Source organism: Canis lupus, chromosome 15 (genome assembly GCF_011100685.1).
Source record: "Canis lupus familiaris isolate Mischka breed German Shepherd chromosome 15, alternate assembly UU_Cfam_GSD_1.0, whole genome shotgun sequence".
NCBI lineage: Eukaryota > Metazoa > Chordata > Mammalia > Carnivora > Canidae > Canis > Canis lupus.
This window is the reverse complement of record NC_049236.1, coordinates 21,160,402-21,176,485: the sequence shown is the minus strand read 5'-3', so window position 1 is coordinate 21,176,485 and position 16,084 is coordinate 21,160,402. Positions and strand designations below refer to the sequence as shown.

The window sequence follows — 16,084 nt, the reverse complement described above, 5'->3', positions numbered from 1 at the left end:
ATGCTAACATTCTGTTGTTATCTCCACATACAGATATTTTTATTAAATATGTGTATTGAGAATACACTATAGTCTAAGTCCTGAAATTGCATGATAAGTGGCATTAGAGAAGCATATAAGATCTATACCTTATTATGTAAGATAATGATATGTAATGCCTAGAAAAGCAAATAAAGTGGATTCTTGACCTAGTCTGAAGGACCAGAAAGGCTTATCCAAGGTAATAGCATTTGAGAATGCATAAGGGCCTTGGGGTGAAAGGAAGTAAAAAGAATTATTGTGAAAGAAATACTGTTCCAAACCCAGTTTGCGATAAAACCTTATTGCTTGATATAATTAGTAATCTCCTTATTGAATAAACTAGAATTCTGAGAATTGCTTAATTATTTATGGGATAAACATTGGTCTTGGGAAACCGATCACTCATGCTTCCGCCTGACAGTCAAGAGTCTGCAGACCTTGAAATAAACATTCTTTTTTGCCTAATCTATATAGTCCATGCATGCCCTCTACTAGAAGAGACACTCCAGCTGGCCCACTAGAGGTTGTTCCCACGCAGCAAGATTATAATCAAACTGGCACGTGCTCATAGCTAAGTTACCTAGGAAGTTGTTATGGTCTCAAGAATTACTTCTAGGTCTACAATTAGGTTAATATCATGGAGAACAGAACCACAACGGAGGCACTGGGTCTGGTGAAAAAGGAAGCCAAGGGATAAGCCAAATCCAATGGAGCAAGGAATTATCCTTCGGTATTTAGATCTTATTCATAAACACAAAATATAAAAAAGATGCGGGGGTGATCGCATTTACATTTTATAAAGATCAATCTTTCTATGATATGCTATCTAATGGGAACATAAATGTGAGTCACAAATACAAGCAACATATTTAATTGTAAATTTTCTAGGAGCCACAGTAAAAAAAAATTAAAGAGAATCAGGTGAATTAACTACAATACTATAGTTAATATAACTCAATACATCGACGATGTTTTCATTTTAACACGTAATGAGTATAAAAAATTATTTACTAAAAAAAAAATTATTTACTCCGTTCTTCATCACCTTCACCTCCATCATGTGTTATCCTAGAATATTAAGGTGAATTGTTAAAAGTTCGAGTGACAATGGAAAGGCTTTAAAAAAAAATTTTTTTTTATATTTTATGGAAAACGTGAGAACTTTCATTTTCTTCTAATAAGATCATAGTTCAGAATGTGCTATGTTTAATTTCTGTGAATACGTTTTCTTATTGATGAACTCCTGCATAAATAAAAGATAATGGGTACTTCATGAGGAGATCCTCCAACATCATTATACAGATCATTTTCACTAAATTAAAAATAATATTGCATCCAGAAATGCAGTATTTTACCTGTTGGTGCCTCCTTCCAACCAAAAAAGCAAAACACAATTGAAGCTTCTTTTAAACATCTTCATTTTTCAAAGACATAGAATCAACATTTTTGAGTGTGGCTTATTTCTTATAAAAATTTTGGGGTTTTTTTCAATGTGAAAATCCAAAAGGCTGAAATAAAAGCACTTGAATTTCTCCAAATTCAAATAGGATTCATTTGATCGTTTAATTCTATCAGTGTCTGAAAACACTCTTATGAAGAGATAGTATAATAATCCCATTTTACAGATGAGGAAACTGGATGAAAGACATACTTTTAGCAAGACTCTAATATTACCTTGAATATAGTTACAAATTGAATCCTGAGAATATTTGTCATACTACTGATATAATTAACTTATTATAATGACAGTGTCTTACAGCAGCTAATATATATTCAAAGTTTCCTGAGTGCTAGGCAGTTTTTTTAAATGCTTTACGGATCCAAACCTAATCCCCCAATTGCCCTACAGGTGGATACCCTTACTAGCTCCATTTTTTAAAAGATTTTATTTATTTATTCATGAGACACACACACACACACACACACACACACACACACACACACACAGAGGCAGAGACACAGGCAGAGGGAGAAGCAGGCTGCATGCAGGGAGCCCGACGCGGGACTCGATCCCGGGACCCCAGGATCATGCCCTGGGCTGAAGGCAGCCGCTCAACCACTGAGCCACCAGGCGCCCCAACTCCATTTTTCTGAATGAGGGAATTACATGAAGAGATAAATTCTTAAAAAATTTTTAATAAATTGAAATGCTTCCCACATTGTCATTCTCAAGAATGTTTGAAAATAGCCTCGAGCATATTTTATAATTATTAGTTTGTAATAATGGTTGTAAAAGCAGCTGTAATTAGTGGAGGGCTCTGTAAGCGTTGGGCACTGCTCAAGGCATTTGCATGTAATGACCCACTTGATGATCATGGTGATCTGCTAGACGGGGATTCTAGTACTCTCACTATTTGAGAGAAGAAAACAGGCAACAGGATGTGGGTAAATGGGCCAGAGAAGAATGACAGTGGCAGGACTCCTATCTGCAGCCTGAGAGTGCACGTGTCAAAATTGTATTCAAGTTAGTGCTTACCCAGAGAGGCTGAAATGGGGAGATTTCCCTCATTTCCCAAACTGTGAATGAAGAAACGAACGCATCAATTTTGGCTGACTGACCCATTTTAATGAATGCCTTTCTTTTCCCCCTTCTACAACTGTTCTAATTTAACAGTTTTCCTGTCCTAAAAACCAAAACCCTGCTTGTATCATCCAAATATACATTCTAATTACTGGAGTTGGAACTCAAGGTATTTAAAAAAAAAAAAAAAGCCTAATTTTAAAGGGAGTTTTCTTTTTATAATCTCTATTAAAAAGTTAAGCAGCACCCAAAAATTACCCTGCCTTAAATAATCTTCTAGAGCTAAAAGTTTGAGGATTTAGTGAAATATAAAGAAACATCTGATTAGTTGATTTAACTAAGTCACATCGACATTCTATTTTATATCAATTCGTATTTTATAATCCAGCACTAAGACTAGTGAGAGTTTTCTAAAAATTCTTACTGTATACATTTCATTAAAAAAAAAATATGTCCCGGGCCTTAAGTTTATGTATTTACTAAAAGCTACGTGGTCCTTTCTATAGAGTATCTAAAATAAAAATTCACACATATCCCCATTGATGGCGCATTAATAGTTACAAGCACCATTTTAAAGCTTGAGACTTTTGGTGCACAATCATTCAGTTTCTCCCCATATATGGACGCCACACCTTGTTGTCAATAAATAATTCCACTTTAATGGCAAAGTAATAATTTAAACAGATACAGGGTGCACATTTGCAAAAAAATATATGCAAGCTGGTTTACAAGCTAGAGGAACAATAAACCAATAGAAAATACATCATCCAGTTAAGTCCATTGACACCAAGTACTTATTATTGGGGCTTTACAAAGACTACAAAACTTTTCAGATGATTTATTTCACTGTTTCTGCCTATTTACATGATATGTTACATCAAAAATGTACAAAATATAAAATGTATACAGACACATGTTTCACAAACTAGTTTAAGTTGTAAACTAGGTGAACCTACTGGGATGTATTGCAGGAATTTGTGTTTATGATCATGTTTGGACTGTGTTTCTCAAAAATGGCAGGGAAAGATTAGCAATTTTTTTAGATCACATATTATACAAGGGCAACCAGTCACTCATCCAGCTACATATATTGATGTTTTACAACAGTTTTGATCCATGTTCGAGGCTTCAAAGTCAGGGTGACAATTCTATGTGCATAAATTCAGTTCAGATTTCCCTTAGGGCAATAGCACCGTGTAGGACCTGTGGACTTAGTGACACTCTGAAAACTGCACAGATGTCTTGTGCTGTTATTGTTCTATAGCAACTGACCCACGGGTGGTCACAGAGAGTAGCACCAATTGCCCATCCTGAAAGCAACACATCTTCACACGCTTAGAACACGTCTACACCATGGCCTAGCCCTTCGGTTCTAAAAACTCAAAACCCGTCCTCTGTGAGCGGTGGTAACTTCTCCAATGATTCCCATCGGTTTTCATGCACTCTCTTTAAAGCCTGCCACAACAGATGCACTTTCAGACTTTTTTTTTTTTTTTTTACTTTTCCAAGAATGTATCGGCTTCATGAACAGTTTTGAAGCATGCTCACTCTAGCACTGATAGCTCCTGCATAGTCATGACAACTGTAAATACAGGACAAACACACCAGATAATAATAGCTTGGAGGGTCTGCATTCTGTATTTGTTTGCAATGTACAGGAAATCTCAGCAAGTGAAACACCTCTTAACACCGACAGGATTAAAATACATTTTTGTGTGCGTGTGTTTGTTTTGATTTGTGCAAGTTTTTAAAATTATTATTTACAATACCTACCCAGTAGACTGTGCAAATCTAACCTTCTCTTACAGTATAAGCGCTTCCTCTTCCACAGTGACTTCACTGCTTCAGTGTTCTTTAATGCTGAATTTCTCATGTACAATGATAGCAATCAAAACAACATGCTCCAAACTAATAGTAACAGGAATCATAATCACAAAAAGAATAGGGGAGGAAAGCCAAATAGTTGTGTCCGTGTTGCATCTAGCACTTCCAGCTCTGCGGGATGAGATTTCCAAATCTCCCTCCTTCTAAAACACCATTTGCCTAGAACTGGATGGAATTTAGCCACATGTCTTAGCTTTTAAGTGACGGTCAAAGAGGGTTTCTGGGTTACTTGGACATTTTGGAGGACAGGCAATCGATTCTCAAGGGTAGAAAAATACTGATTTTTCTCCTATCCAATTCTTCCGGAAACAAAACAAAACAAAACAAAACAAAACAAACCAACCCAAAACAACCAAACCAAAAAAACCCCAAAACAGATATATAGAGATGAGAGGCTACTGTGTGAACTGGTGTTGCTTGGTTATAAATGAAAAGACAGTGGAAATCACCGACGGTTTAGGATTTAAACCAACTGTTAAACTGTTGTAGAAATCTGTTTTAAGGCAGTGAGACAGCACCATAGGAAATGTTCCTTCTTTCACTGAAAAGGCTCAAACAAGTAAAGCCCTAAGAAAGCCTTTTGTCAGTGTTGACTAATAATTGGTATAAAACTCTTGTTCGGGGAGTGGGCCGGTGGTTTCAAAAGACCACTGTGGTAAAAACAACCTTATAAAACCTGTGACTCATAGACGAGGAAGGTGGTGGAGCACATCATGCGAACGTGGCAGTTAAGAATGACACTGGCACGACTCCAGCTTGCCATAGCAGTGTTTTCCTGGTGGTCGCACATTTCCGGCTGTGCTTACGGAGGACTGGCCTCTTGGCTTCGTTTTGGAATGGGGTGAGCGCACGACACAGATCCCACTGGGGCCCTGTGACCAGCACCGTGTGGCACAAAGGACGCTTGGACGAGGAAGCAGGGGCCCTGCTTGGGGGGGTGGTGGGCGGTGAGAAGGGCCCCTCGAGGAAACAAAAGGAAGGGACAACAGAAGGGCTGCATTGTAAACTTTTAAAGAGGGACAAAATAAAGTCCAGTCTGGCTATCCCACGTGCACTCTATTCGGTCGCCCTGTCATGAGGGTCCTTCCCGGTTGAGTAATGGAGCCGTGCAGGGCCCCACGGATATAAAAACGCCTAGAAATAAAATAAAGTTAAGCTTCCATTTCCGTCGAGCATCTTGGCGGTTCGGGCTTCCTCCTGCTGCCTCCTGGGAGACCACAGCTCTGGGGCAGGGCCCTCGACAGGGCGCTTTCGTACTGGCAGTGGTGTAGGGACAATACTTTGCCTCTCAGGCCTTTGGAAAGAGCGTCAGTCTTTTCCCCTAACTTTGTTCACCCTCTAGAGGGTCGATTCCAGGGACGAATCCAAAATGTCTTCATGGTGGCTGGTGCTATCGCTGTCACAGCTTTGGGTGCCCGAGTAGTTGGCTGCTTCTTGGAGTTTCATTAGCATGTTCATCTGCGGAAAGAGAAAGACACGTGGATGTGGCAGCGATGCGGGGAGCGGCCCTGCCTTCAGCCCCCTCAGCCCGCGGCCCTGAGCCCTGCCAGGCACCCTGACCTCCCAGCCAAGGGCCATGGGGACATGACTTTGACTTCCAGCTGTCGTCTGGGGCTCCTCTACCGGCTCTCCCACGCACACCCCCCCAGCAGCAAGCCATGGGGCCAAACGGGGCCTGGAGAGAGTGCTTTGATGGGGGCTTGTGACCCAATGGGGCTCCGGCGGGGAGCCCGGGGAGGGCTCATCCCAGCTGGGTCTGGGCCCGCTGCTGGACGGCGAGAAGCTGACAGCAGCCGGTGGCACCTGCAAGCCGTGGACGTTCACGCACACGCTCCCCCGGGCCGGGGTGGGGGGCAGGAGCACACTGCACCGCACCTGCTGGCTCGGGGCTGGCCCCGGGGAGGGGCGGGGAGCAGGCCCTGGGTGTCTGAAGAGGGAGAGGCAAAGAATCGCTGTCGGATTTCTGGCTAAACTATAATTGATAGATCACTGAACACAAAAGCCAGCTTCTGGAACAAGAGCAGCTGCCCCAGGCTCCCAGTTGAGAGGACGGTGGTGATGTTTGTTCCAGGGAAGGGGACACACGCGTGGAAGCACCCGGGGAGAAGGGCAGCCAGCTGCTTCCATGTATCACAGAACAGACGGCGGCCGCCTTGCTTGGCTGCTGCTAGATCCGCGGGCCCACCGTCAGAGAAAGAAAGATGGTTTAAAAGCGGATTGTGGAAAAATTGTTCGACGGTTCTAGAAAGCGCAGGAAAACCGGCACACGTCTTCAGCAAGGGAAGAAGACGTGTCTTCCCGTCAAGGGTTCCTATTCATTGTAATGATCTTTATATTGTTGAATGCATAGTAATTTTATTATTTGATAAAGTAATCCAAGTTGTTGTTGTTGTTTTTCCAAATTAGAAAAATAGAGACTCTGATCCAATAAAAACAACAAAAAAAAATAAATCTCTCTCTATATATATTAAAAAAAGGATTCTTTGGTCATGTGTTAGGGCCACGCGTGCTTGGGTGCTCAGTGTAAAATGCGTGTTCAATAAATGCTCGTGAAATCAATGATACACTGGTAATCCCCAATTTTAGCATGCGTGCCTTTCTAAAAAGAGGCTACGGTGATAGCTGAGTCTTAAGGTCATTTTAATATTCTTCAGGACAATATTTTTCGACACAACGATTAGTCTAACTCTGAATTTATTAAACGAGCTGCACACAGATACGGGATGGAAGTCGCTGGGACGACCTCTCAAACCCAATGAGGCAAAAAGCCAAAAGTCTCCATCGGCACCTGCTCCCCCCCCCTTCTCTCCTTCTCCCTCTCTCCCCCTCAGGCCACCCCCCTCACAATTATTTTGCCTCCCTCCTTCGTGATGCCAGCTCCTCCCTCATTAGTTGCTGGCCGCATGTTCAAGCATTTGGGTGAAGATAATTTGTAGAACACGCTTGTGTGCTGAGCGTCCTCTTGCTTTCCCGAGAGCAGTAGGCATTGTGAATGAGGTCCCTCTGAAGGGTCACGCTTCTGACCTCGGTCACGAATGCTGGAAATCACTTGGACGCTGAGTGTTGTAAAAGTTTTATGGTGTGATGCAAGTGTCACTAAAGTCTTAATCTTTGCAAATGGTGCCATATAATAAATACGCTTTATTAGAATAAGTTCCAAGTCTCAGGTTCCTAATAAATGTGCGCACGGGATTTAGTTTGCCTTCTCACGGCGTTGCTTTGTGCACTCAGGTCCCGGGGGATTACAGAGGGGCCAAGGTTACAGATGATCCAACTGTCACTGCGACAGATCATTATTCTCTGCAAAACAATGTCCCTCCTCTCCTCTCTTCTCCTCCCTCCCCTCCTCTCCTCTCCTCTCCTCTCCTCTCCTCTCCTCTCCTCTCCTCTCCTCTCCTCTCCTCTCCTCTCCTCTCCTCTCCTCCTCTCCTCCCTCCCCTCCTCTCCTCTCCTCCCCTCCCCTCTCCTCTGCATTCTCCACACCCAAAGTCATGTATATAATGTCTATCATTTGTAACACGCTACGCAGGTCCTTATCACCCCTGCTATTTGCCAATCTGCTGGGCTCCCAGCTTCCATCTTCTCTTCTTTAATCTGTCTTCTGTTCTATTACCAAAGCAATGTTTATAACCTGCAAATCTAGCCAAGGTAAATCCCCTGCCCAAACACCTCCAGTAGCCCCTCATTATCTGTGTGATCAAGTTTTAGCTTCTCACAAAGATAAATAGGCCTCGGCCTCTAGTTTTTCTTGCCCTTCTTATTCTAATCCCGCCATTCTGCATAGAGCCCCTGAAGTCATCATTTTTGTTATGCCGTTCCACGGTTCACCTGCCACTTCCTTAATTTTGGATGTTCTCCATGTAACCACACGAGGAACTTCTATTCACCCTTCTAGAGGCAGCTTAAGAATCTCCTCCTTTCGGAAGCTGTCTCCTAATCACTTCCTCAATGGACTCCCTCTAGTATGACTCTACCACTATTTTACTGTCATTTATATGGGTAGATGGCTCTCTCTGCTAATGGACTGTGAGCTTCCTGAGATCAGAAATGATCTTTTATTTATCTTCTGGCTACCGGGTCTTAGCTGAGTACATACTTATTAATAGTTGTTGAAATAGGGGATCCCTGGGTGGCTCAGTGGTTTAGCGCCATCTTCAGGCCAGGGTGTGATCCTGGAGACCGGGGATCGAGTCCCACGTCCGGCTCCCTGCATGGAGCCTGCTTCTCCCTCTGCCTGTGTCTCTACCTCTTTCTCTCTGTGTCTCTCATGAATAAATAACAATCTTTTAAAAAAAAATACTTGTTGAAAGAATGAATGAGTTTGTTGATGATGAATAAAATACTGTGAGATGCACCAAAAACTTGTATCCTTGTTCATATCCAAAAACATATTTCTGACATTAAATAGTGGATTTTTCCCAAATATTTTTGATTTAGATTGGACTGCAAATATATTTTCACTTGATGACAGTAATTATAGATCTATAACAAAATAAAAGCAGATAGAATATTTATTTTCTTATCAGAATGTCCTAAAGATTTACTTTTTGATAAGCCTTTCGCTTTTTAACATATCATAATCCCTGTTTCTTAACATATTTAGTTGAGCAGCTGTTTAAGAATCAGATATTAAAAAAAAATTTTTTTTTTGATTTGACAGAGAGAGCGAGCGAGTGAGCACAAGCAGGGGGAATGGGAGAGGGAGAAGCAGGCTTCCTGCTGAGCAGGAACCACTCCCAGGCCCCCTGGACCCCTGTCCCCCCCAATCCCTGTTCATACGGAGCTCAATTCCAGGACCCTGGGATTATGACCCGAGGCAAAGGCAGACGCTTAACCAACTGAGAGACCCAGGTACCCCAAGAATCAGTTTTTTTAACCCCAATTTCCACTCAGTATGGGAAACTCTGGAGCTCTTTTCCATACTAGAAGACAAGAGCATTCAGAGCCAGGGAAGAATGCTGGATGGGTTTAGTTATCAGGACTGTGGGAATTGGGAAGTTGAGGGCATTCCTTAGTGGTCTCTTACTCTATAGTGTAATTCTCAAAACAAACTCTATAAAGCCTCTCCTTACCTGGAACAGATACAGTAAGTATATCAACACTGCAAAGTGAAGACTAGAAGTTATAAAATTCAGAGGTGATAGCTCATACTTGTACCCTGAAGTCTATATTTGCTCTGTTAAATTTTAAACCATTCTATCAGCAATTAATTAGTACTTGCTCCCAATTATGCTGCATCCAAACCAATTCCTCCACCACTGTTAATTTTAAACTATGTAGGAGCTAAAGGGCCAGCTACCTGTTATAGAAATAAAAGTCCAGGTTCTTAAGGATTTTATGGTCTAGAGTGAAAGTCCAATATCAGAAGTCCTATATTAGAGTTCTCTGGAATCAAAGCAAGTCTATGTATATACCCCCATGACTCTATGGAGCCCTTTGAAATGTTTAACAAACTTTTTTTCATGTGTGCATTTTGCCATGGAAAAGATCTTAAAAATCTATCAGTTTGTTCACATGTAACCCTCAAAACATTAAGACTGGTCAGGTGAGATGATAATGTATATATGTTGGGTTATGGGTATAGGAATATCCCATAAAATACCAAGTCATTTTATGTTCTTGGGTATTGTCATAGGTTATGATTTTTAATCATTTCCTTTTTGTCTGTTTTAAATGACATAATGGCTGTTATTTCAGTATCTTTTCTTCTTGTATTGATTGTGCAAGTCCAGTGATTTCTTTAGCCATAGAATGGTAAGCTAATAAACGCATTCTAACTGACCCCAATCTATACGGGTTCATCCGTACATATGAAAAAATACATAAAAAATAAAGTCTTCTTTTTAATAACACCACTTAATAGTCTCAGAAAACTCATAGTTTGGAGTTTTACTGACTTTTTTTTTTTTAAACTCATAGAGAGAGAGAGAGAGGCAGAGTAACAGGCAGAGGAGAGGCAGGCTCCATGCAGGGATCCCGACGTGGGACTCGATCCTGGGTCTCCAGGATCACACCCCTGGCTGCAGGCGGTGCTAAACCGCTGTTCCACCGGGGCTGCCCGTTTTACTGGCTTTATTAAACCAAATAGAACTGCAAATTAAGCAAGAGAGGCACAATCAGGGAGAGTAACTTCCCTTTGATTTCCAAGTCAGTTTAGTCTTCTCCACCATAGGCAACAACAGACTAATGGTATATCTAGTCAGATTAGTTGATATATGTAAAATATTCTTTAGTTCTCCAAGTATACATTATATTCTTTTTTTTTTGTAAATTTAAGAATGGAATTTGGTTTTCTCTTAAATACCTAGTGAATTGAGTCATGTAATGTTGAAGATTTATTAATTTATTCATATAATTTTCTGCATAAAAAAATAAAAATTATGGTCATAGAGTTCAGCCTGGTTTTAGTGTTTCTAGGTTTTTAAGCATATAAATTTGGTCTTTCGTTTTAAGAATTTCACCCAATGAAAGCAGGCCAAAGGCAAAAGAGTTAAAGTTGACTATATATATCAGAACAGCCCCAAATACTACCGAAGAGAAATAGTTTTAAAACAAATGACTGAATATTGATGACCACACACCATACTAAGATGATATTAGAAGAATCATACATCAGTTTCTTACCAGAGGATCCCCTTCTGTGTCATTTTGTGGAATGTGCTTTGAGGTTGTGGCTTCCTTAGTGGATATGCAGCCCTCATACCCAACATCTTCTGGTCGCAACTGAAGTAACGCTGGACCATCCTGAGGCAGAGACGCTGAACTCCATGGGTATGTGTCAAGCACCCACTTTGAGGGGTCTTCCCAAGGTGCCCGTTTCCCATACATCTAAAAAATGATCACATGTTTAATACGTATAGAATACATTTCTATTCAGTAAAATAGTTGGCCGTTAATTGAGTGATTCCATTGCACATTGAGTTCTTATGGGACTTTCCAGGTAATTGTGTCCATATACAGTTTTCCAGATTCCAAATATATGTCTGTCTACATACTCTCTTTAACCTCGAAGGAGAAGCAAAATAAAGAGGAACATCTAGAATAGATGGTCAGCATTTGGGCGAGAGTAAGAGGGAGGTTTATTTTAAATGCATATAGAAATCACTGCCCACATTTATCTTTATTAGTAATTCTATAAACCAAAAGAAAACTCAGTTGAGAAAGAAAAGTTCCAATGATGGAGAATTGAAAAAAGCCACGCTAGACACTAAATAGAGTTCTCTACTAAAGTGCACTTTGGAAAAATGATAAATAAAATCATAGACCTTTTCTCTGCCAACCTCACTCTAACTCAAATTTTCTTTGAAAATAAAAATACTTTCTCTGATAATCATTTTCTTTGCATTAATTTCCTCTAATAATCTCATTGCTTCCTGTAGAAACTCTTTTTAGGTGTTTATTTATAAGGCCAGAGGTAAAAGAAGAGGAAAAATGGGAAATGAAAGCATTAATGTTGTCAGGATTCAAATGCAAGCAGAGTCAGTAAGAAAGAGAGGAGAAAGGCTAGTTAAAGTACTGGGAGTGAAGTAGAGGGGACAAGATGAATATAAGTTATGTTAAAAGGTTCTAAGCTGTGGGCACATGGCTGTGGTTAAGCATCTGCCTTTGGCTCAGGTCGTGATCTTGGGGTTCTGAGATCGAGTCCCGTATCAGGCTCTCTGCATGGAGCCTGCTTCTCCCTCTGCATGTCTCTCATGAATAAATAAATAAAATCTTTTACAAAAAAAGTTTTTAAGCTGGAAGCAATCTTGAAGCCAAATTAGGCAGGGCACACTGAAGAGACAGAGGTGGAATGGACTTTGTAAACAAGGACTTTCTTTTCTAAAGAAAAGCTAAAATGAAGAGAAGAGAACAGTAACATGGGCAAACTAGTCCTTTGATGTACTTCCCCTCTGCCTTGACCTACTCTTTTGAGGCCAATTCTGGTTACCTGGTGCCTATTTGGTCCCAGATAGCTTACTGTGAGGTGTTCTACATGGCTCATTGTGGTTCAGTGAGACAAAAGCAAAATGGTGGACACTGACACCATGAAAGGCACACAGATTGCTTTGGAGTTATCTTTTGGGTTTCTCCAGGAGGAACTGAATGAGTTTGTGTCAGCCTTCCTTGAGAAAGAGAGAGAGAGAGAAAGAGAGCAAGCGAGTGAGTGAGTGCCAGGTCCTGATATCTGTGTATCCCTTGGGAGATGACGGCAGGGGTAACAGTTCTCTTGTTTTGGAGCAAAAGTTTTCCCTCAGTTAAGAACCTACTTTATAGAGCTATAAGATATAGGCTGCTTTACAACTTAAGCTAATCGAAGGAAATGTGTAATTCTTGGAAAGTAAATGTTACAAAAAGAACATGCAGGCTAGAATCGACTGATGCCAGCCTTTTAAAGATTCATCAAGGATAGTAAAATTGGAATTGACCAATAAAATGCCAAATAGGCCCAATTCTGTATTTTGGTGTAAAATAGGTATTATAGAAAATAATTGAAAGAATATTTAAATATTAAAATATTATAAAATATTGTAAAATTATAACATACAAAATATGTTAATATTTAGAATACTATAAATTGATTGTTGACATTTCAATAAAGGTAGAATCACCAGATTAAAAATCAGAATCCTTTGTATCACCAGTTTTTTTTTTTCCAATTAGAACATCTGCCGGAGAGTATTCCCCATATGTTTCCTCATCAAAGCATTCATTTGAAAAGAGATTTTCTACTCCTCTCAACTCGGATGTTCATCTTTGCAATCAGGCTTTGTTTTTTCACTTCTTGCTCCAATTCAAGGTTCTTTGTTACCAGTAGATTCAAGGGAATAGTTCAAAACATACATGATTCCTTTTCTTCCTTTTCTTACAGAAAACATATATGGACGGCCCCAGGAATATCACCTACCAACGGACTTGTGGCGGAGCACATCCTTTAGTAGCAATGAGAACTGTCCACCCGCTAAGGGTTTTCCTGTCTTACCTCTCCTGTGTTCTGGATGTCCCCCCTACACTCCCTACATCGTGGCTGATTCAGCACTTACACTATCTTGCTCCTTAACATCTAGAACCACAGCAAGAAGCAAGACATTTTTAATCCCTCTTCAAAATAGTTTTGTTTTAGTCTGGGAAACTGATATTACTCTAGAGGTTATACTTTTGCTTGAATAGAAGCTGTATAAAATTATCATTCTCAGGACAGTGTTTTATAAATAATATTAATTTAATTGTTAAAAAAGGAACCTATGCACTTTTAAAAAATGAGATTTAAGAGCTAAGTATTCTTAGATATTACTGTTTTTGAGTTTGTAAAATCATCTTTTTCTTTATATGTACGAGTAAACAAATATGAAATAAAGAGGATTTTATATGTAAAGACTTGGATGATAGCTTATTAAATACTGAAACTATCTGAAGAGGACAAATAATTTATTTAAATATTAGTTTTAAAAATTATGACTTCTAGAATGTTATAAATGTTATAAATATTCACAAATTTCTTTTTCATATACAGTGATTGAAATTGCGAGACTCAACTCACATCTTGTTGTTGATGTGAGTTTTGGAGGAATCCAGAAAATGGATACGTTATTCTTAAAAAATAAAAATCTTTGGTATAGTCTTTTATTTTGTTGGAACTAAAAGAGAATAAATGATCAAGACCCATGTTAACATGCCTGACTTATAAGATAAAGAAATGTCCAATTAACTAGCTATCAATTGACTGCTATTACCTACAGCAGTAAGTTTGTTTGGCCTTAAATGGGTAGTTGTTAGAACAAAGGTTTTCTCCTTCTCCTACATATTTAGTCTCAGAACAGAATACGTAAATAAATAGTTATATACTAGTTGATCTTTAAAACCTTACCAGCATCTTTATATAGCTCATGCCTTCAGTTTTCTGTTATAAATACCCAGAGAAAAGAGCATTTTTTTTTTTTTTTTACTTTAAAGGACGATTTTGCTTGTTTTTAAATAGTAAAGAAAATTGAGTACGATACCTGAAGACCTTCTCTCACTGCTTCTAGAATGTAAGGTACCAAAGAATAGTTCCAGAGGTCCATGAACCATACTCTAGAACCTTCTACATCCATAGGGCAAGGAAGGAAAAGTCGGGGACCTAAGAAGAAGCAAACCATTTTGAGAACCATTACGTTTAACCTAAACACATAAATAGCCAGACATCATTTTGAGGGATTTAATAATATGTCTTACAGGATTCTTAAACAATTATAATCTTGACCAGCTTGATTGTCACAAAGTATGTTTTACTGGAGACTCAATCTACTGAACTCTCCTTCCTTTTACCCTAAAATCTTAATCTAGAACGTAACATATTAGAGTTAGGAGAAACCTTAAAGGTCATAGTCTAGTTAACCTGCCCCATTTTATAGATGATGAAACTGTGCTGAAGTAAACTGCCAAATATAAAATATGTCATTATTTGAAGAGTAGGACTCAGCCTTGGCCTTCTGATCTCAAATGTAAAATTCTTCTTTTTCATTTACTTTGTACCTTTAGTGAGAGTACATCTTTATGATCCATCACAATGGGAAAGAGACTTTTATACACTCAATTTAAGAAAGATTAGGAAAATAAACATCTTTATGGCAGCTAAAGAGAAGTAATTCAGTTTTGCCTTAATGAAAAATATGAAACACTTCAATTATCCATGAAACACCCAAATTACTTCTAACTATAATCTTCTCTCACAACTACGTTTGATGTGAGCCATTGGCTAAAATTTGTTTTTAGCATAAAAAGAAACTTTAAACAGATACAGTGTATTTCAAATGTTTACTTGATTTTTAAATATTTGTATTAAACTCATGTGATTTCAGTCAAACCTTAGTAAACCACAATTGTCAGCCAAAATGAATCTAATCAGACTTATAAAGCTTAGAAGAAGGCAAACTTTCAGAAGGAAAAAAAGAAAACTTAAATCTTTGGAAGCCTGAAAAAAAAATTAGCTTTACTTGTTATTTTCTACCATCCAATCTGGCCATCTTTACCACATACTCTTAGTTCCTGGAAAATGGCATATTGCAGTTTTGGAACTCACCAATGGTAACATCAGAAGAACTGTGTGTTTCCAAAAAACTGTTGAGATGATGCCATGTCTTAGGAATCCAATCTATAATTTTTACTAAGTCATTATTGCGTATATTCCTTTCTATTTCCATCTCTATCAGTTTCCTTCGAAGATATCTACCTAAAAATCCTTTCACTGGTTCTGTGTGGTTTGCGCAGAGCACCCACCTACAAAAAGACCAAAAAAAAAAAAAAATTCAGAAATCTTTGAATAAATTAAGTTTGGAGTCCAGAGTATTCTCTTTTCCAATATAAATTAAGAATATTCCTATTTCAATTGATGGCTCATTTTAATGATCAAAGGGTTAGGAGATCTATTAGCATTAGAGGTAGACAAAATAACTAACTTTTTAAGCTAAAGAGAAGCTCATGTGCGTCAGAAGTGAGTGGGAGTATACACGCTGAGTACTCTTTTGTAGGAGAATCACAAATCCTGAAATAGGAACTCTTCACATTCCTCACACTTTGAAGAAAAGTGCTCTACTTTAGCTGGTGACATAGTGAGCAGGACCAACATTTCTTTCCTTTTTCTTTCTTTCTTTCTTTTAAAGAAACACTTCTGATTACAGGTGGAGGATTACCAAATGT

The 16,084-nt window shown here is 39.1% G+C and overlaps 1 protein-coding gene across 5 annotated transcripts in view; it reads right to left on the bottom strand.

The window, feature by feature from the left end:
- Positions 1-3,178: 3,178 nt before the first annotated feature.
- Positions 3,179-16,084, bottom strand: part of NAV3 (neuron navigator 3) — a 189,423-nt gene continuing 176,517 nt past the window's right edge. For all 5 annotated transcript variants that reach the window (XM_038558518.1, XM_038558520.1, XM_038558521.1 and 2 more), the window contains 4 exons: positions 15,468-15,664; positions 14,407-14,525; positions 11,051-11,254; positions 3,179-5,884 (listed from right to left, as the gene is read on the bottom strand). In XM_038558518.1, coding sequence (XP_038414446.1) covers positions 5,765-5,884; positions 11,051-11,254; positions 14,407-14,525; positions 15,468-15,664 — 640 coding nt within the window. In that variant the 3' untranslated portion in view covers positions 3,179-5,764. The remainder of the gene's footprint in view (positions 5,885-11,050; positions 11,255-14,406; positions 14,526-15,467; positions 15,665-16,084) is intronic.